General features: G+C 51.4%; 1 protein-coding gene across 7 annotated transcripts in view; it reads right to left on the reverse strand.

Moving 5' to 3' along the window:
• Nucleotides 1–20,986, reverse strand: part of TLN1 (talin 1) — an 880,838-nt gene that overhangs the window by 420,741 nt on the left and 439,111 nt on the right. For all 7 annotated transcript variants that reach the window (XM_085627686.1, XM_085627681.1, XM_085627685.1 and 4 more), the window contains one exon: nt 11,266–11,474. In XM_085627686.1, the coding sequence (XP_085483812.1) occupies nt 11,266–11,474 (209 nt within the window). The remainder of the gene's footprint in view (nt 1–11,265; nt 11,475–20,986) is intronic.

Here is a 20,986-nt window from a genome sequence, read left to right on the forward strand (position 1 = left end):
TCCGGGATGTCGAGGGGGGTCCTTGGGTGCCGGACTCGGGGTCACAGTCGCCGTGGGGTCGTCCTCAGGGTCTTTGTCCACTCCGGCACTGGCCAGGCTTTGCTGGTGCAGAGTGTGTTGGGTCCGCGGTTCCGGGCTGCTGCCAGGGGTTAAAAATAGGTTTCTGAGTAGAGCCTCTACTCATGGGAGTCCCAGGGGCTTAGAGCCAAAAGGTAGCCAGGTCCTCCGGGGTTGGTGAGGTTGCTGGCCACGAGAGATGCCGCGCTGGTGCAGGTTCGAGAGTCGACAGGCCGGTAGGGCTGGGGCCTAAGCAGTTGGTGTCTTCTTCTCTTTTTAGCAGCTGCAGGGCAGGTCTTTGTTCTTCTTGCTCTTCTTGTAGTTTTCTATCTGGAATCTCAGGAAGGAGGGTTCAGGGTGCCCCTAAATACTAGATTTAGGGGCGTTACAGGTAGGTGAAGGCCAGGGACCAATGGGTCCTTGTCCTGGGGTGGGTACACCCCCTATCCTGCCTCTCTCCTGTGGTAGGGGGGCAGTAGCCTAATCCTGATAGGGTAGGGCCTCCCATGTTCAAGATGGCGAGAGCCCGGAGATGTGCTTCACCTCGCCTCCCCCACCTGAGGGGTGGGGTGGGCAGGCTGGCACATCCCCTGTCCTTGTATGGGGTTTCCGGCCAAGCTTCCCGCCAGAGTGGGGGGTTGCAGTGGCCTGGGGAAACTCCAAATGGCGGCCTGCCTTTGAAGCTTCCCTTTGCTCATCCTGGGGGAGGAGATTTCTCACCTCACCCAGGATGTGCATTGTTGCAGGCCCGGGAGAGCAGGGGCTCTCCCACCCAGGGGTCCAGCAACGTGTCTGCGGTGTGGCAGCCTGGGCAGCCTCAGAGCAGACGTGGATTGTAAGTTAGCTGTAAGGGGGCATCTTTAAGATGCCCTCTGGGGTGCTTAGTACATTAAATCCTACACTGGCATCAGTGTGGGTTCAATGTGCTGAGAAGTTTGATACCAAACTTCCCAGGCTTCAGTGTTGCCAATATGGTGCTGTGGAGCTCGTGTTTGACAAGCTCTCAGCACCATGTACTCTTAAATGACAGCACTGCACTTACAGTGCCCAGGAATGGACCCGGGTACTGTAGGGGCACAGGGCTCTTGCTCCTGTGCCCACACCATAGGCGTAATGCACCCAGCTAGAGGGGTGGCTGACATATGCCTTGGCAGTGTAGGTGATGGGCATGGTACACAGTGATGTGTGCCATGCCGACTCTTTGTTTTGTCCTGCACCCAGACACTCAGCCTGCAAGGGCAGTGTGTGTGTAAGGGTACAGGGGCTCTGAGGGTGGCACAATGAGTGCTGCAGCCCTGAGAGGCCTTCCCTGGCCACAAGGCCCTGGGTACCTAGGGTACCATTTACTAGGGGCTGACATGTGGCTAGGGTTTGCCAATTTGGAGTTTGTGTGGTTTAAGGAAGGAACATAGGCCCTGGGCACCTGATTGGCAGGAACCCAGGGTACACTCAATCGAAGTACATTCAGCAATTTAGCAAAAAGTGGGGGCATACCATGCAAGAAAGATGGCACTTTCTCACAATGGGGGATTAACCAGACCGCTTGCAGGGGCGTGGCCTAACAACATGGCCGGCTAGACGTGTCTTCGCGCTGCTCCTGCCCCAACGGAAGAAATCCTAAGCTTATCCTGGCGTGATAGTGACCCTCAATGCCCTGGAGTGATACCGGAACCGCCCCCCGTAACCTCCCCCCCCCTCCCGAGTTTCTGGATCCCCGATAGGGGCAGAAAATAGTGGCCTGCAACGACGTGTCGGGCGGCCGAAGTCCCGCTGAAATCCTATCCCCCAGTGCACGGGGGCCGCCAGAGTTGGGCTCAGAGCGGAGGATGGCGGCGGATGACCCCCAAGCCTGCTAGCGGGAGGTGGATGTGCTGGTGACCCCAAGCGAGGCCCATCAACAGTAGCTGACGGAGGTGAGGCCCCGAGCGGAGGTGCCGGTGCGGAGGGACGGCCGCGAACGGCTGCTGCAAGGGGAGCGTGTTGCTGGTACCGAGCGCTGGTGGGCGAGACCGGGGCGGAGATGCCTGCTTGGCTCGGCCCCAGGGTGGCTGAAATTCTGGTGAGGCGGCCCGGAAGACTGCGGGGGGACTGCCGTGAACTGCTTAGGGCCCCCTGGTGAGCTGAAAAGGGGCCTGTGATCCTGGGAGTGCCCTGCCGCATGGTGGACGGAGACTGCGGCCTAAATGGCGGCCTGCAACAGTAAGGCGAGACCGGGGCGGTGAGGCCTGCCTGCCTCTGCCCAACACCGACTGAAAATTCTAGTGCGGCGGCCCTGGAAGCCTTAGATGGGACCGCTGTGAACTGACCCGGGCTTCCTGGTGAGCTGAGAGGAGGCCCGTGATCCTGGGAGTGCCCCGCTGCGTGGTGACCAGGGACTGCTGCCTAAGTGGCGGCCTGCAACAGTAGAACGAGCTGGGGTGGTGCGGTCTGCTTGCCTCTGCCCAACGGGGGCTGTAATCCTGGTGCGGAGGCCCTGGAACCCGGAGGGGGGACCGCCGTGTACTGCCTCTGGCCTCCTGGTGAGCTGGGAGGAGGCCCGTGATCCTGGGGGTGTCCTGCCGCATGGTGACCAGAAACTGCGGACTAAGCGGTGGCCTGCAACAGTAGGGGGCAGAAGCGCCCGCAGTGAACCGGGAGGCATCACAGGGCCTGCAAGACCGGGCATAGAGCTGCTGTCCTGCGACAAACTCCAACACAGGAGGTGAGGTCCCCCCCCAGGGCAAGACCTGGAATGCTCGCTCCTCTGGCCCACACCGCAGACTTTAGCTGGGGTGGTGAGGAGACACACACACCCCCATAACACGTGGGATCTCATAGTGCTGGAGGGGCCACGGGGCACAAAGACAGGGCCTGAGCTGCCAGCTCTGCCGGTCTGAGACAGAGGCTCCGGCTAAGGTGGTGAGGGGCCTTCCACCACACACTACACAGGCTCCTCCAGTGTCGAAGGGGCTGGGACACACAAGTGAAGACCTGACGTACGCGCTCCGCGAAGTGGCAAATCCTTGAGTTCAACGGAGTGGCGGTCCGCACAGAGAGGTACAGTGAGGCCACATAGCTATCCTAACCAACGGAAGGCGTGACCTGAGAAATATCGCCAACACCAAGGACCAGGATTCTGGTTTGACGAAAGGAGAGCATGCTTGAGGGGGGACCCCGGTGGAATTATACAACACATAACTGTTGTTGGCTTGACGGGACTCCAAAAAACAATATAGCAAGGCCGCGCTGGGCATGGGGAAAGACAGGCCCCTTAGAGGCGCCCAAACAAATTAAATAATGACATATACGGTTCCGGGCCCGGCAGTGGCAGATCGTCCCAGACCAAGAAACTCATCAAGACGCAGCAGCCCAAGACAAGGCTGACATACTGGCGGCAATTTGTGACTCCAGAATGGCGCTGGAATCCAAAATAGACTGAATGGCCATGGACATCAACCACCTGCACCTAGACCTCAGAAAGGTGGCGGATAGGGTTACCACAACCGAAGGTGACCTGAATGCTTTGCAGACGGAGGCCCGACAGCTAAGAGAAACGGTGACGACCATGTGGGACCACACGGCTTGGCTGGAAGATAAAGCGGATGATGCGGAAGGCCGGTCGCGGAGCAACAACCTCCGTTTTTTGGGATTCCCGGAAAAGGCGGAGGGGCCGGCGGCGGACCTATTCCTGGAAGACTGGATCTGCACAACATTTACAAACCTCCGACTCTCCAAAATGTTCGCAGTAGAGAGGGCCCATAGATTTCTTGGGCCGCCGCCGCAACCCGGAGCCCTGCCCAGAGCCATGATCGCTCGAATGTTCAACTTTACAGACTGGGACGTGATCCTGCAACATATCCGCACTAATGGGCCACCCAGATTTGAAAACTAGGATATCCACATCTTCCCGCGCTACACGAAAAAGGTGCAGGACATGCGTAATGGCTTCCTGGGTGTCAAACGTCAGATGCGAAACCTCAACATTAAATATAGCTTAATGTTTCCGGCCAGGCTTCGAGTACAGTATGACGGCAAGGTGCGTTTCTTTGATAACCCGGCGGAGGCAACGGACTGGATGGACTCGCTGGGCTTGGCCGGTCAAGACCAAAACCACGGCTGGCAGGAGTGGACGGCAGCGGAACGGACAAAGACGCGTGGAGGGGCAACGGTCGAGAACCCAGAAGCCGGCGGATGGAGGACGTATCATGGTGGGACCAGATGGCACACTCCTCACGGAGCGGGAGGCAATTCCCACACAAAACCAGTTCTCTCCGCTATGCTTGGTACAAGAAACACAATCGGACCTGGGGGGTGCCACTGGCCGGGTGGGTGGGGGCTCTGGAGATGGCTGACTGGTGGACTAGGAGCTGTGATCGAGGGGATCTGGGTCATGCACCAAGGGGCACTGGACTTAACTGAGGGACTTGAGTGAGGGTGCCAGGGGCCTGGAGAAACGCTGGGGGGGTCTTTGAGACTGTCACGCTATCTCGCTAATGTACCGTTTTGGAATGGCCGGCTGTAGTGTGCTGAGGTGACCCAGCTAGACCATTGGTCGGGCGGGGCCACGCGTTGCCAGTCAGTCGGTTACATTTTGGTGGTTGAGATGTTTTTTTTTTTTTTTATCTAGCGAAAGTACGTTCTTTGATAATAGTTACTTCAAGTTGGGTGGGGTGAAGTGGGGGCGGGTGGTGCTTTGGGGCGGGGTTCTGAGTCCACAGACCAGGGTTGGGTTATGAGAATGAAGTACTACTGCCTGTGGGTGGGGGGTGGGGTGAAGTGGGGGCGGGTGGTGCTTTGGGGCGGGGTTCTGAGTCCACAGACCAGGGTTGGGTTATGAGAATGAAGTACTACTGCCTGTGGGTGGGGGGTAGCCAGGGGTTTACATTTTGGTTCTGTTGGGGATGTTGCCGGGTCTGGGCATTGTTGTACGGGTAAAGGTCTGAGACTATCAGATTAGGGGAGGTCATGCTACAAAATGACAGGGGGTCCCCTACAAGACCTTGGGGCGCAATGCCACACACAGCTGCGGACTTATGCAAGGTGACACACAGAGGTATAAACTAATGACGTGGAATGTGCGGCGGCTTAATAATAGGGTCAAACTGATCCGGGTGGCAACCTATCTTAGGAGCTATGGGATAAGTATAGCGCTGCTTCAGGAGACGCACTTATGGGGAGACCGTCTTAAATATGTTCAACGTAGATGGAGGGGCCAGTTTTTCGCTACCTCCTATTCAGGGTTTGCCAGGGGGGGCGCTTATATGGGTGGCACCGGGGGTTCCCTTTAAGGCTTTGCAAACAAAACAAGACCCTGATGGGAGGTTTGTGATGGTGGAAGGGACGCTGGATGGGCGTAGTGTATGTATAGTGAATATATATGCCCCGAATAGTGATGATGGGGGGATTTTAAGTCTTGGAGCAGTTGGATCCGGATCCAGACACGGAATTGATTATGGCTGGAGATTTTAATTGTGCCTTTGATGGGGAATTAGACAGACACCCCCCAAAATTAGACGCCAAACCCAAAAACAGAAGCGATGGACCAGATGTTCCAGAACTATGGCTTATTGGATATATGGCGACATCGCAATCCAGATCGTCGGGTGTACTCATGTCACACATCTGCTGCCAATACCTATAGTAGACTAGATGACTTTTTTTATCCAAAGAGCGGCGGCGCATAGGATAGCGGAAACGCAATATCTGGCCCGCTACTTATCCGACCACTCCCCACTACTAATATCGTATTCGCTAGGCCGACCGAGGTCCAAGATACCGCTATGGAGGCTCAACACTGAAGCTTTTGGGGACCCGACCTATAAGGACGCCATATCAAACAGGCTGGAAACCTATTTTGGGACGAACTGGGGTTCTGCTGATACCAGGGCGATCGAATGGGACGCAATGAAAGTGGTGATACGTGGGGTTCTGCATGTCTACAGAGGTGGGGGTTAAAATAGTGCTAGAACGAGACCTACACCGACATGAGGAACACTTGGCGGCTCTGGAGAAGGAGCTTCCCACGAATAAGGAGGGGTCGGCTCAATGGGAAGACACGCGCCGAAAGATTAGGGACCTATGGGACTCACTGGGCAAATTCAATAAAAATATGAGCAGGCATCGCTGGTATACAGAGGATAAAGCGGGCCGGTTGTTAGCGCGCCTGATTAGGGAGGAGACACAACCCCTCCCGATTTTGGCACTAAAAAATGACCTTGGCCGGGTGGTCAATACGCAACACAAGATCATTAAAACATTCTGGACACACTTATGTAGAATATACTCTGAGCTCGACGTCCCTGTGGCCCCCGAGGTGGTGGAGACTTTTCTGGCAGGAGGGGAACTGCCCTGTGTGGACCCGGAGAGTCAAGAGGCTTTAGGAGCCCCCTTTAGAGGGGAGGCGATACGGGCGGCGATCGCCCATCTGAAAACGGCTGGATGGCATGGCGGCGGAATTGTATAAGGAATATGGGGGGCGGGGGGGTCCTGTTCCCTAAATTGTTGGAAATCACGGAGGGGGCCGGTGAGTGTGGACAGCTTTCAAACTCCATGAGGGAAGCATTGATAGTAATGATCCCCAAACCAGGGAAGGACCCCCTGCTCCCCAGTTCCTATGGGCCAATTTCAATGTTGAATGTGGACCTCAAAATTATTAGCCAGGTATTGGCCAATAGGCTCCTCCCATATCTACGACGACTGGTCTATGAAGACCAGTCTGGTCTTATACTGGGCAGGAACCCGCTGCAGAATATTCGTCGCCTCGCCCATGTTATGCAATCATTGGAGGGACGGGCCGAACAGAGCACCTTGGTGTTCCTAGATATTGAACAAGCGTTCGACTCGATCAGGTGGGACAATCTGTGGCAGGTACTTCTAAAAATGGGCCTGGGTGAGGGTTTTGTCAACTGGGTGAAATTGCTCTATACCCATCCGGTGGCAAGGGTTCGCACCGGACGGTATGTGTCGGAAATGATACCCATAGCCAGGGGGACGCGGCAAGGGTGCCCGCTCTCCCCCTTGCTGTTTGCACTGGCAATGGAGCGGGGGGGACTTGAGGGACAGGGCACATGGATTGGGGGTTCGGAGCATGTCGTATCCCTGTATGCCGATGATGCGCTCATATACCCGACTCGGCCGACCCAATCCTTTTGTGTGATCCCTAGGGATTACGAATTGGAAGGGGTGGGTGACCCTTCTTCCCTTAAGCACCTACAAGATAATTCACACCGAAATATAGTGCTGGACAGGGCAAGCACCATTACCAACCAGGAACTTTTCATCGATTCATTGTGATATAACTCGAGGTCTGTGCTTCGTGTCGTCTATACTGGGTCCCCTTGTGTCTGCCCCCTGGAACCTGGGACCGTCCGCCCTGCAGAATGTGTCGGCCTCGAACTTGCTTGTGTGGATTGGATCATTACTCCCCACGCCAGTAGCACTTCCGGTAGTTTGTGATCTCTCCTGGTGTTCCGCATATGCACTTCTTCCGCTAGTGCCCACTCCCTCAAATCTGTTCTCCACTTCGCCATTAGTGGCCCCTGTTGGGTTAGCCAATGGATCACGATACGCCTTTTGGCTATAACGAGGCACAGAACCAGGAACCACCTACTCGTCTTGCACCTAGGATCTCTCGGAATCAAGCCTAATAGGCAAGCGTGCGGGTCCAGGTCAATTACCCACCCTGTTATCCTGGTCAGGTCCCCTAGGACCATCCGCCAGTAGTCCTGGATCGTTGGGCATGAGCACACCATGTGCGGGAAATCCGCCGGAGTACTACAACATCTGGGGCAGTGTGGGTCTCTGGAATTATCAATGACCTGAAGCCGTTTGGGTGAGAGATAGGTCATATGTATTATATTATATTGAATCTGTTTAAAGCGATTGCATACCGATACCTTCCGGACCCCTTCGTGTATCTTTTCCCAGTCGCGAGGCGTAATCTCCTTCGGGGACATCCGCTGCCAAGTCTCTTCCATTTTTAGGGGGCTATTCTTCTTATCTTCTCGTAACGCCCTATAGAGGTGAGTAACAAACTTTCGCCCCCCAGTCATAGCAAGCATCGTGACCAGGGTGTGAGTGTGCTCTGTGGCTTCTGAGAACGAGGGCCACAGGTGCCGCTATCTTAGCATACTGCAGAAACTGCCCCGCGCCCAGCTCAAAATTACTCACCGCCTCTAGCTCAAAATTACTCACCGCCTCTTGATAAGTTATGAATTTATTATCCGGGTAAAGGTCAGATAACATCAGGCAACCCCCATCTTTCCATTTATCCGTGGACAACACCTGGTCTATGTGAGCAAAGGGTGGCATGAGCCAGAAGTCCGCCTCCGGGGCAAATGGTCGACCCCGAATCAGGCGGCGTACCACCCAGTTCCACAGTGCCGCTACGAGTCTCACCAATGGAGGACTCTGATCCCGCTGACCCCTCCCCCCCCCCGCCCGCCAGAGAAGCGCTCCTAGTTGTCAATCCCCATAAGTAACCTCTAGTAGTGATCTCTCCCATGAGTGGTCCTGCAAAGTCGTAAAGTTCTAAATCCGGGAACTCTAGACCCCCTTTTCCCTACCTACGCTTCATGATCTCAAGACTAACCCGGCATCTCTTCCCATTCCACAATAAGAGGACCAGGAGTGCATCCAGTTCCTTGAATACTCTGCGCGGGAGTTCAGAAAAGGACCCTTGCATCGTATAGAGGCATCGGGACAGGGCCACCATCTTGATCAAGGCGATCTTCCCCATCAGGGAGAGGTTAAGTGTGTTCCAAAAGGCAATACTACCCCTTCGTCCACGGATAATCCTCCCCATATTATGTTGATAAAAAATGGTCTCGGTCCTGCCGATCCATTTCCCCAGATAACGGATCATGTCCGCCGCCCAAGAGAGTTCCATCACCGGACGCTGGGTTACTTCCCACTCACTCTCCGATCCAATAGCGTAAAGCTGCGATTTCGTCTTGTTGATGGAGAACCCAGAGGCAGCTGCAAACCGTGCTAGTGCAGCGATCATGGTTGGTAATATTGTTTCCGAAGCCGAGCACAACTTATATCACATGCTGATTATTCTCAACAGACAATAAACACAGAACAGTTTCATGATTGTTGCATTTTTTATTAATTTTTTCTTCTCTTTTTTCTTCCGTTGGTCCAGCCAACATGCGTTTCGTCGCCCGGGAGTACACGCGACTTCCTCAAGGCTAAACAGTGAATATGGATGAGGATTTCAGCCTTGGGACCGGTTATAATTCTGTCCCGGCCACCAGGGCAGGGACTACGGTATGTCCGTCTTGAAAGAGCGTGTCTTGTACATATAATGTTGTTGTTATTGTGAATTCCGTATTATCCAGCTTCAATAATACACTTTGTTGCTGCGACGTGAGTATACGTCCAACTCTCGGTCCCCAATACGGCTGCAATAATACGGAAGTCACGATAACATCCACAGACCTCGAATTACCCAGATCCAGCAGGGAGGGGGGAGTCGGGGTGGGGGGAGTTAAGTTGCAGTTAAGTTTGATAACGTTCATAAAAATGAAAAGGAACATTGAAAGGGAGGACTCCTCCGCGGACGAGACCTGTGGTCTAATTCCGGACTTGTATCGTTACAAAACCGTGCTCCACCTCGGCTGAGATGGAAGTGACTGATGCTGATTATTGTATGTTGTCTGCTGATATGGAGGAACACCTAATAAAGAAATTAAAAAAAAAAAAAAAAAAACACGGGTTCCGAGTCCTAGCCACGTAAAGGCTGGGGAGGATGAGCACCTCGGTGACTGGGAGGAAATTGCCATGGCTGTAAGCCCCTTCCGAAGCCATGAAATGTAGATTGGGGGTGACCTGTGGCCATAGAAAGGCCAAAGGACTTGACCGTATCCCAGGCTACAGCGCCGAATCCTCCTGGTCTCCGAAGAGATAGGTGCCATCAAAGGGCATCTCCATAAGGGATGCATGGACATCCCCGAAAAGTCAGTCGTCTTCAACCTGGAGTGGCGCCTCAAGGCCTCTATCGATGAAACCGCTCTGCCCAGTGAGTCGGTTGTGTCAAGTCCGCAGAGGATGGTGAACTTTGCTGTGTCTCTCCCATTGGGAACAGCCTACAGCCCAGGTCTCCTCCAAGACCTGTGGCAGCACTGCGGGAGGAATGGCCAAATAGGCATGCAGTGTTCACCAACCGCAATGCCAGGCTGGAGGAACAAAACACCTTCTTCCCCAAGAGTTCAGCCTCTTAGATTGCCTATCCGGAGGGGCTGTAAGGAATGCGCCATGCGATGTTGAGGCTTGGACCACCAAGCTCTCTGGGGTAGGGTGTTGGATGTGGAAGTTTGGGTCCCCTGAAGCGGGGCAGTGAAGGCAGGCTATAGTCCTATTCACAGGAGCCCGTGTTGTGTTTGGACCAAGTCCCCAAAAGGACATCAGTGAGGAAGTCATTGAAAGGTAGTAGCGGTTCGGATGTGGAGACTCCTGGCTGAGGCACCGCTTTCTCAATCTTAGTCTTGACTGCTACCGAGAGCAACAGGAGGTCAAGCACCCCAGCCGCCCTCCACACCACCACTGTGAAAGAGGCTCCATCCTCCATAGCCACAGTAGGGGGAGAAAGCATAACAGTATCTGGAGAGGTATCCAGGGCACTGGCTTCACCTAGGTCCACGCACCAGTCCAGTCTTCTTCATAGGGTTGGTATTCGCCAGGATCCAGAGAACCCTCCTATTCCTCCCCAAGTCCTACCCAAGGGAATAGGGCTCAGGCTCTGAAGGGCTCAGGCTCCAATCTAGGAGGCAAGGCTCTTGCCAGAGTAAGCATCGGTCAGCACCCATCTGGCTTCGCATCAGAGTTGGGGATCACAATAGGCACTTTCTGGCCATGTATGAGAACACCTGTTAATACAACAAGCAGGAAAGGAAACAATATACAGCTTCTGGATACCGTCATAGGTGACAAGTAGAGCTCTATATATCTACATATTGATTGATTGTGCTAAGTTCTATGCACATGATACCCTTAAGACAGGCAAGGTCAGGGGAGAAACTGCAGGTACGTGCATGGTTTTGATTCTACATTCTAGCAAGACGAGGCGGAAATTCTTCTGTGTACACTCCCTGCCTACGCAAGAAGAGTGGCTATCTGACCAGCTCTTCAGCATGGGCATCTCTGCAGGAGACACCAGCCAGTTGGATACCCCTAGTCACCCATCGTTATTTAAACACAGGGAACCCATCTCTGCAGAATGGATCTTACTTGTGCCAAACGTTGATTGCTCTCTGGGTCTCCTGGCTTGGCCACAGCCTTCCGGGCCTCTTCAATCAGGTTTCCAGCCTTGTCCATCACATCGTTTGCACACTCCAGCATGGCGATCTGCACCTGCGGGTCGGAAGTATTGGCTGCTACTCCACGGGCTGCTTGACTCAGGGAGCGTAGAGCCTGAGCAACATCTCGTGCAGCAATGCCTGCAAGACAGAAGGAAACACAACTCAAATTCAGGCACCTGAGCGGGGCAGCTTTCAAGAAATATCAAGATAAAGGAAGGCAGACACGTTGAAAATAAGACAGTGGCGGCATCCCCCAACTGGCTGCATTCCTGGATCACACTAACTCAGACCACACCAATTTCACATTTATGGATGAATTGCGGCAACAGTTTATGAGCCGATTTTCCAACTTACAAGCGATCCTTCATCCACCATTTCTTTGTTTTTTCGACGAGTCTGTGCACTCCTTCCCACAAACACAAGCACTTTCATTCAATGCCGGTCAGTCTGCCCAGGTGACTTATCACCGTGGGTGCAACCATTCCAGGCAAATATCTGCTTCCAGTCTCAGCAGGAGGACCCTTCTCCTCCGGCGTAACCATACCTTTCTCTCCTGGCAAGTGTCTGCTTTCTAGTCCAACCGCATGTCTGTAGGAAGCTGGCTCTGTATATACTATACCAAAGTGCGGTATAGTGTGCACAGAGTCCAGTGGAACCCCAGAGGTAGGCAGAAATAAAGTTAGACAGAACCTTACTTTCCATCTGTGGTAGCTTGGTCGAGCAGTAAGGCTTTCTCAGAGGGTAGTGTTAAGCATTTGTTGTACACACTCAATCAGCAAATTATGCCACACACTCAAAGACTGAACTCAGACCAATTTTGATTGTATAAAAATATTAAGTTTTTTTATTTCTAGAACCAAGCCAAGCCTGGCAGCGAGAAGTGAAGTAAATGTTTTGTAAAATCTTATGCAGAGTTTAGAATTGAATGCAGGTTCAAATGCAGTTTGATTGAAATACAAGTAAGTCAAAATATCAAAATTACTGTTCAGCTTACTTTTAAAGTAAATTTTTCTACTCAGTGCGATAGGCTTAGATACCACACTGGAGCATTTCCTAGAGAAAAGGTAAATAAAATTAGTTTTGTACAGTTGTAGTTTTTCAGGTTTCCATCCAAATCAACTACACACTTTTCAGAGAAAAATAGTCAACGTATTCCTATGGAGAGAAATGAAGTAATCGGTTACCAGGTAAATACTCTGTCTTTGGGGTTTGAGTTTCTGGGGTAAGAACAAGGGTTCCCGCAGAGTCAAGGATGGATGTAGTCTTATGGCTACAGCGGTCGAACTCGAAGCTGGGGAACTGGGTTCGAGTCTCGGCTACGACGCTCAACATCCTGTGATTCTGGGCAAATTACTTAATCTCCCAATGCCTAACAAAAATGAATGTGTCCTTCTGCAACTAAACTGGTGCTCATGAGCGCTCTGATACCCGATTCGGGTCTAGTTCACGCTATATAAAACTGTCTCTCAAAAAAAAAAAAACACCCTCAGTGGCACTAGGGCGGCCGGGTGCAGAGAGCTGAGGCCCAATGTTATCCAACAGGGGATAAGGGGCCTCCGGTTGGTGGCTGCTCATGAGTAGGCCGCAAGGTTGTGGGAGCAAAGCTCTTGGTGTTAGGCTCAGGGCAAAGGGGGATCCGGTTTAGCACACAAAGTGCACCCGCAACGGCGCAGGGGCGGCTGGGTGCTGAGTGCTGCTTTGGCGTTGGATGCCCTGTTGTTTTCAATGGGGAGTTTTGTTTTTTAGCTGCAGACCTGGTCCAGGAAGACTTCCGGGAGGAACCAACAGCTGGGCAGGTAAGTTGGAGGCTTCGGGGACGTAGGTGTGCCTCGGGTTCTTCTCTCCAGGGCACCTGGATGCAGGGGTGTCATTTGAGGATGGATTTCACCTTTAAGGGTCACTCACGGTGGGGCGGGGGTCTCTGCGCAGAGGCTGCAGGCGACGTCGGGGAGTCCTGGAGGGGTAAACCCACGGTGGACTAAGACTCTGGAGAGCTGGGGGACCTCGCTAGGACCAGTGGGCCACTAGGGCCGTAGGCGCCGGGTGCAGTGGTGGTTCCAGACGTCTGGTTTCTTTGCCCTCAGCAGGCTCAGTCTCTTTGGGACTTTCGTTTGTACAGAGCCGCTGTTCACAGGAGATCCGGTCTTTGTTGATGGCAGTCAGTCCTCCCAGGGTTCTGGAGGTTGCTGGCTGCAGGACAAGGCAACTTTTAGCGCAGGATCTCTGGAAACTGCAGACGGGCCGGTAGGGCTGGTGTCAAGTCAGTTGTTCTCTGCAGTCTCCTCTGTTGGGTGTCTTCTTTCGTCCCTCTTCTTCTTAGGTTGCGGGAATCTGTGTTCTTGGTTCAGGACTGCCCCATAAATACTGTATTTAGGGGGCGTTTTAGGGGTCTCGAGGTCAGTAGCCAATGGGCTACTGACCTTAGGATGACTACACCCTTGGTGTGCTCACCCCACGTGGATGAGTGGGCACAATCCCTAAACCTGATTGGAGAGTGCCAGCCATCTGCAAGATGGAGGGGAACTGAAGAATGGGCTTCACCTAGCCTCCCCCACCTGAGGGGTAGAGTTGGCAGAGGTGGGCACACCTTCTGGGCTGGCTAATTCGTCCTGCCTGTCTTCCCGCCGAAAAGGAGGGAGACAGGAAGGGGGCCTGCCCCTGATAGCAGGAGAGGCTGGGGGGTCGCACTACAAAGGCCTTTGAAGCTCCCCTGCCACAGATGGCTCTTCCTGGCCAGGGCGAGGAGTGACCATCTCCGCCCAGGAAAGGCTTTGTTTCTGGGCTCAGGGAGCGAAGGCTCCCACCACAGGGGTCCAGAAACATGTCTTGTGGTGGCAGGCTGTTATGGACCAGTCGGGTAACCCATCAGACGCTGGTCGTTTTTAAGGGGGCATCTTTAAGATGACAGCTAAGTGCATTTATCATTAAATTCTACACTGGCATCAGTGTGGGTTTAATGTGCTGGGAAGTTTGATACCAAACTACCCAGTTTTCAGTAAAGCCATTATGGAGCTGTGGAGTTTGGAATGAGAAACTCCCAGCACCATATACTCTTAATGACATTATTGTAGGAAGCTGGCTCTGTATATACTATACCAAAGTGAGGTATAGTGTGCACAGAGTCCAGTGGAACCCCAGAGGTAGGCAGAGGTTAAAGCAGATAGCATCTCACTCTCTATTTGTGGTAGAGTGGTCAAGCAGTAAGGCTTTATCAGAGGACAGAGTTAAGCATTTGTTGTGCACACTCAGACAAGAGATTATGTCACACACTCAAAGACTTAACTCAGACCAGTTGGTTTTGTATAAAAATATTCTTTTAGTTATTTTATTTCCTAGAACCAAGCAAGCCTGGCACAGGTAAGTGATAAGTACTTTGCAGTAATAAGACCGTTTGTAAATGTTTTGGTTTGCAGTTGTGTATATATACTTTGGTCTGATTACAGTAGAACTACTAGTAATGCAATGCTTTGAAATATTTGTACATATACTTTGTATTGGCTTTTGAGTAGAATGTCAAGTCGATTACTTTACAGATTACTTTTCTTACACAGTGCAGTATACCTGGATACTGCACAGGGACATTTCCTGTGAACAGGTGAGTAAAAGCGTTTTGGTTATTTTGTTACAGTTTTAGAGACTTTTATAGATTTTCCAACTCCACACTTAGAAACTTTTCACAGAAAGCCAGTCTATGTTATCCTATGGAGGAAAGGATAATGTGACTTACACAATAAGCATCTGTTCTTGGCATGTAGAGCTGTAGAGCCACATGCTGTGCATAGCTCGCCATCTAGTTTTGGGTCCGAAAGTTTGCACTTTGTTTTTCTTCGAAGAAATGTGAGAAAGTGCCCTCTTTCTGCATGGTTGCCCCCACTTTTTGCTGAATTGCTGATGTACTTTGACTGAGTGTGCCCTGGGCTCCTGCCAATCAGGTACCCAGGGCCTGTGTTCCTTCCCTAAAACAGCATTGAAGCCTAAACCCAAATTGGCATCTCTGGCCACAGGTCAGTGCCTGGTAAACGGTACCATAGGTACCGAGGGCACTGTGACCAGAGAAGGCCTCTAAGGGCTGCAGCACTTATTGTGCCACCCTTAGAGGTCCTGTACCCTTACACTCATACACTGCCTTTGCAGGCTGAGTGTCTTGGTGCAGAACAAAGTGAAGAGTCAACATGGCACACATCCCTGTGTGCCATGCCTACAAACCACTGCCCTGGCATAGATCAGTCACCCCTCTAGTTGGGTGCACTATAACAGTGGTGAGGGTACAGGTGGATGACCCCTGTACCCCTACAGTGACCAAATCCATTCCTGGGCACTGTAAGTGCAGTGCTACCATTAAGAGTATATGGTGCTGGGAGCCTGTCATTACGAACTCCACACGCCATAATGGCTGCACTGAAAACTGAGAAGTTTGTTATCAAACTTCTCAGCACATTAAACCCACACTGATGCCAGTGTGGGAATTAATGAAAAATGCACACAGAGGGCATCTTAGAGATGCCCCTTGAAAACTAACCCACAACTAGTGTCCAGGCTGAGTGGCTGCGTAGGCTGCCACCACCAGACATGTTTCTGAATCCCTGGGTCAAGAGCTTGCTGCTCTCCGGGGCCTGAAACCATGCACATCCTGGGACGAGGTACCAAGCCTCTTCCCCCAGGATGGGCAGGGTTCACGAAGGGGAAGCTTCAAATGCTTGCAGCCTTTGTGAGTGTCCCCAGGCCAATTGCGGAGGTCTGAGGCCTGTACCCCTCAGTCAACCTGACAAGCTTGTGGTACCAAAAGGATCTCCTGTAAGTTTTCTATGCCTCTGCGACAGATATTTATTAGTGTACCCAAAACTCTACTCCATGCCTTCTCCGAGGTTGGGTGTGTAGGACTGCTCTGCAGAATGCCCAGGAGAAAGAGGGACCCTTGCAAGGTGTAGGAAAGAGGGTCCCTTGCCAGGTGTAGGAAAGATGGTCCCTTGCCAGGTGTAGGAAAGAGGGTCCCTTTTTGCATGGTTGCCCCCCACTTTTTGCCTGATGTTGATGCTCTTTGACCAAGTGTGCACTGGGTTCCTCCTAACCAGGAACCAAGGCTCTGTGTTCTTTCTCAAAACTGTACCTTTGCACACCCAATTGGCACCTCCCTGGCTATATTTAAGCCCCTTGTAAAAGGTACTATGGGTAGCAAGGGCACTGTGACCAGGGAAGGCCTCTAAGGGCTGCAGCACATATTGTGCCACCCTTAGAGGCCCTTTACCTTAACATACACACACTGCCATTGCAGGCTGCGTGTTTTGGTGCAGAGAAAAGTGAAGAGTCGACGTGGCACACATACCTGTGTGCCATGCCTGCAACCCACTGCCTATGGTCTAGATCAGTCACCCCCCTAGCTGGGTGCACTAAACCACTGGTGAGGGTACAGGTGCATGAGCCCTGTACCCCTACAGTGTATAAGTCCATCCATGTTTAGACATTGTAAGTGCAGTGCTGCCATAAACAGTATATGGTCAGGGAGTTTGTCATTACGAACTCCACAGCACCATAATGGCTTTAATGAATTCTGAAAAGGTTGGCATCAAACTTCTCAGACCATTAAAGCCACACTGATGCCAGTGTGGGATTTAATGCCATATGCACTCAGAGATTATCTTAGAGGTGCCCCCTGAAAAACGACCTAACTCAATTGTCCTGGCTGAGAGACTGCTCGCCAGCTCCCACCCCAGACATGTTTCTGGACCTCTGGGTCGAGAACCTCCGCTCTCAGGGTCCTGAAACAAAGCACATCCTGGGCAGAGGTGCCAGGCCTGCTCCCCAGGATGGACAGGGTCCACGAAGGGGAAGCTTCAAAGGCTTGCCTCCTTTGTGAGCTGACCCAGCCATGTGATGCTCCCAGCAGCTGGCCCCCACCGGTTCTAAAACCCCAATTTGGAAGGGAGAATAGACAGGAAAACCAAGATAGGAGGAGAGGTGTGCCCACCTCTTTGCCAACTCCATCCCTCAGGTGGAGGAGGCGAGGCGAAGCACAACTCTCAGTCCCCGCCATCTTGAAGATGGGGGACCCAGCCAACCAGAGAGAGGCTTATGCTCCCCTCCCACTGAAGGGTGGCATAATAGGGGATGTACCTACCCCAAGGAAGGGACCCATTGGTCCCAACCTGTACCGACCTGAAATGACCCAAATCTAGTATTTAGGGGCAACCCAGGACCTTGCCTCCTCAGACAAGCAAGAAGAAAAAGAAGAACTGAAGAGCCGTGCTGAAGGAAAAAGAGGAGGACACCAACTTCATTGGTCCCAGCTCTCCCGGCATGTCCCGACCTAGACCTGCTCCAGAGGAATCCCAGAATGTCCTGCAGCCAGCAGCCCCCAAGAACCCAGAAGACCTGCTCTGCCTTCACTAAAAAGACTTTGTCTCCTGTGAGCACCAGATTTGTGCAAGAACCAGATTCTGGCTCCAGCCAAATCCGCGAGTCTGCACCACTCTGCACCGGACGCCCACGTTCTGAGTTAGAGTGCCCAACATCACGAGAAGGTCCCCCAAGAGACCCCCGACCTGGGTTCTGGTGATCCCCGACCTACCTCAAGCCTCCTGACAACGCCTGCAGCCTCTATCTTGAGGGTGCCCCCGAAAGCTACCAGAGCTGGTGAGTAAACAAGACACACCTGCACCTGACGCCCCATGGCCTTGAGTGGCCAAACCGACAGTGTTCAGGCAACCACCTGCATCCCAACTTACCTCTCCCACTGGTTGTCGCCTCCAGGAAGCCTCCATGTCCGAACCTGCAATGTTTGTTCCGACTGGAGATCTCGCAATGAAACCAACAGGGCACCCAACGCCAAATCAGCACCCTGCACCCAGCCGCCGCTGCGGGTGCACCTTGTGTGCTAACTCGGATCCCCCTTCGCCCTGAGCTTAACCCAAGGAGCTTCGCTCCCTCAACCCTATGGCTTGCCCGAGCACAGCCACCAACCGACGGTCCCCTAACCCCATAGGCTACCATTGGGCCTCAGCACTCTGCACCCGACCGCACTAGTGCCGCTGCGTATCCTTGATCTTGGGGGAACCCTTGTTCTAACCCCAGAAACTCAACCCTAAAGACCGGTCGCTTACCTGCAAAATGATAACCCCATTTTCTCCATAGGACTGCATTGACTGTTTTTCTCTGAAAACATTTTAAGTGTTGAGTTTGTACCGAAACCTAAGCAACTGTGTTTTAATGCAAAACTGTTTTACTTACCCTTGTCTAGGAAATGTCCAAGTGTGATATCTAGGCATATCACATCGAGTAGAAAAAGTTATCTAAAAAAGTACTTTAAAGAGTAATCTGAAAAGTAATCACAAAGTAATTAAACATACCTATAGTCTTTAAATATTTCACAAACCTGCAACAAAGTCAATTTCATCCAGCTTGCTTGTTTTGATTAACCTGTCTTGAAAAGTACAATTCCACTTACCTTTACCAAGTCCTGCTTGGTTCTAAAAATAAAATAGAACTAAAGAAATTTTTGAAACAAGCAATTGGTCTGGATTCTGTCTTTGAGTGTGTGTAATCATTTCTTGCCTGGGTGGGTACAACAAATGCTTAGCACTACCCTCTGATATAGCCTTACTGCTCACCCACACTACCACAAATAGAGTAAGGTATTATCTACGTTCACATCTGCCTAAATTTGGGGTTCCACTGGACTCTGTGCACACTAAACCTCACTTTGGTATATTATATACAGAGTCAGACTCCTATATATACCTCTGGGGTTCCACTGGACTCTGTGCACACTATACCTCACTTTGGTATATTATATACAGAGTTAGATTCCTATATATACCTCTGAGGTTCCACTGGACACTTTGCACACTATACCTCCCTTTGGTATATTATATACAGAGTTAGATTCCTATATATACCTCTGGGGTTCCACTGGACTGTGCACACTATACCTCCCTTTGGTATATTATATACAGAGTCAGATTCCTATATATACCTCTGGGGTTCCACTGGACTCTGTGCACACTATACCTCACTTTGGTATATTATATACAGAGTCAGATTCCTATATATACCTCTGGGGTTCCGCTGGACTCTGTGCACACTATACCTCACGTTGGTATATTATATACAGAGTCAGATTCCTATATATACCTCTGGGGTTCCGCTGGACACTGTGCACACTATACCTCACTTTGGTATATTATATACAGAGTCAGACTCCTATATATACCTCTGGGGTTCCGCTGGACTCTGTGCACACTATACCTCACTTTGGTATATTATATACAGAGTCAGACTCCTATATATACCTCTGGGGTACCACTGGACTGTGCACACTATACCTCACTTTGGTATATTATATACAGTCAGACTCCTATATATACCTCTGGGGTACCACTGGACTGTGCACACTATACCTCACTTTGGTATATTATATACAGAGTTAGATTCCTATATATACCTCTGAGGTTCCACTGGACACTGTGCACACTATACCTCACTTTGGTATATTATATACAGAGTTAGATTCCTATATATACCTCTGAGGTTCCACTGGACACTTTGCACACTATACCTCCCTTTGGTATATTATATACAGAGTCAGATTCCTATATATACCTCTGGGGTTCCGCTGGACACTTTGCACACTATACCTCACTTTGGTATATTATATACAGAGTCAGATGAAAACAAGTTGCTTACCTGTAACTTTGGTTCCCCAGTATTGGAACTTTCATAGATTCTCATGCTTTGTATCATTCCCCGTCGTCGGAATGGGAGCCTTGGTAACAAAAAAATATATATATATACATATGTATAACCATAGAAACAAAAGAGGAAAATAGGCCTAGGCCTCATCTCCTTTTGTAGTATATCACCCTCTTTGTGTAAAAGAGCCCAAACTTTTGCCAGGACCAATCAGCACAGCCTCACCCTCTGGAACCTTCCTGAGAGCTCAGAGCCTCAGATTTTCGTAGCCGTTGTGCAAACAGCCACTACCTTAGTAAACCGGCAGAGCTTTCCCAGGGGAGGTGGGTGGGCGCATGAGAATCTATGAAAGTTACCAATACTGGGGAACCAAAGTTACAGGTAAGTAACTTGTTTTCTTACCCCAGTATTGGAACTTTCATAGATTCTCATGCTTTGTGTCAGAATAGCAAGCAGTAAATCACGACAAGCACATTTCGGAAAACACATGGCTTTACAAAATCATCTCAGTGTACATGATAAAACAACCATTACTGAAACCAAATGTGCTTACCAGGATGGAGGGATTGTAGGGAAAGCTCACCTCATTGAAAAAGATTCCGGAGGACTGCTTGACCAACAGCAGCGTCAGCTCGTCCCACCGATTCCAGGCAGTAGTGCTTCGTGAAGGTGTGTACACTGCTCCACGTTGCTGCCCTGCAAATGTCCTTGATCGCCACTCCCGCAAAGAGAGCCACTGAAGACGCCATCGCTCTCGTAGAATGAGCACGGGCCCTTTTATCCAAAGGTTTGCGCGCAGCCTGATGACAGTACTGAATTGCACTGGAGATCCAGCGGGAAATGCCACTCTTGGCGAGCGGCAAGCCCTTCCGTGGTGCACTGTAGGCAATAAATAGCTGAGTAGACTTTCTGAAAGAGCGTGTGCGCTCGAGATAGAATTTCAGACATCTTTGGACATCCAAAGA

The sequence above is a fragment of the Triturus cristatus genome, chromosome 2_1 (assembly GCF_964204655.1).
Source record: "Triturus cristatus chromosome 2_1, aTriCri1.1, whole genome shotgun sequence".
NCBI lineage: Eukaryota > Metazoa > Chordata > Amphibia > Caudata > Salamandridae > Triturus > Triturus cristatus.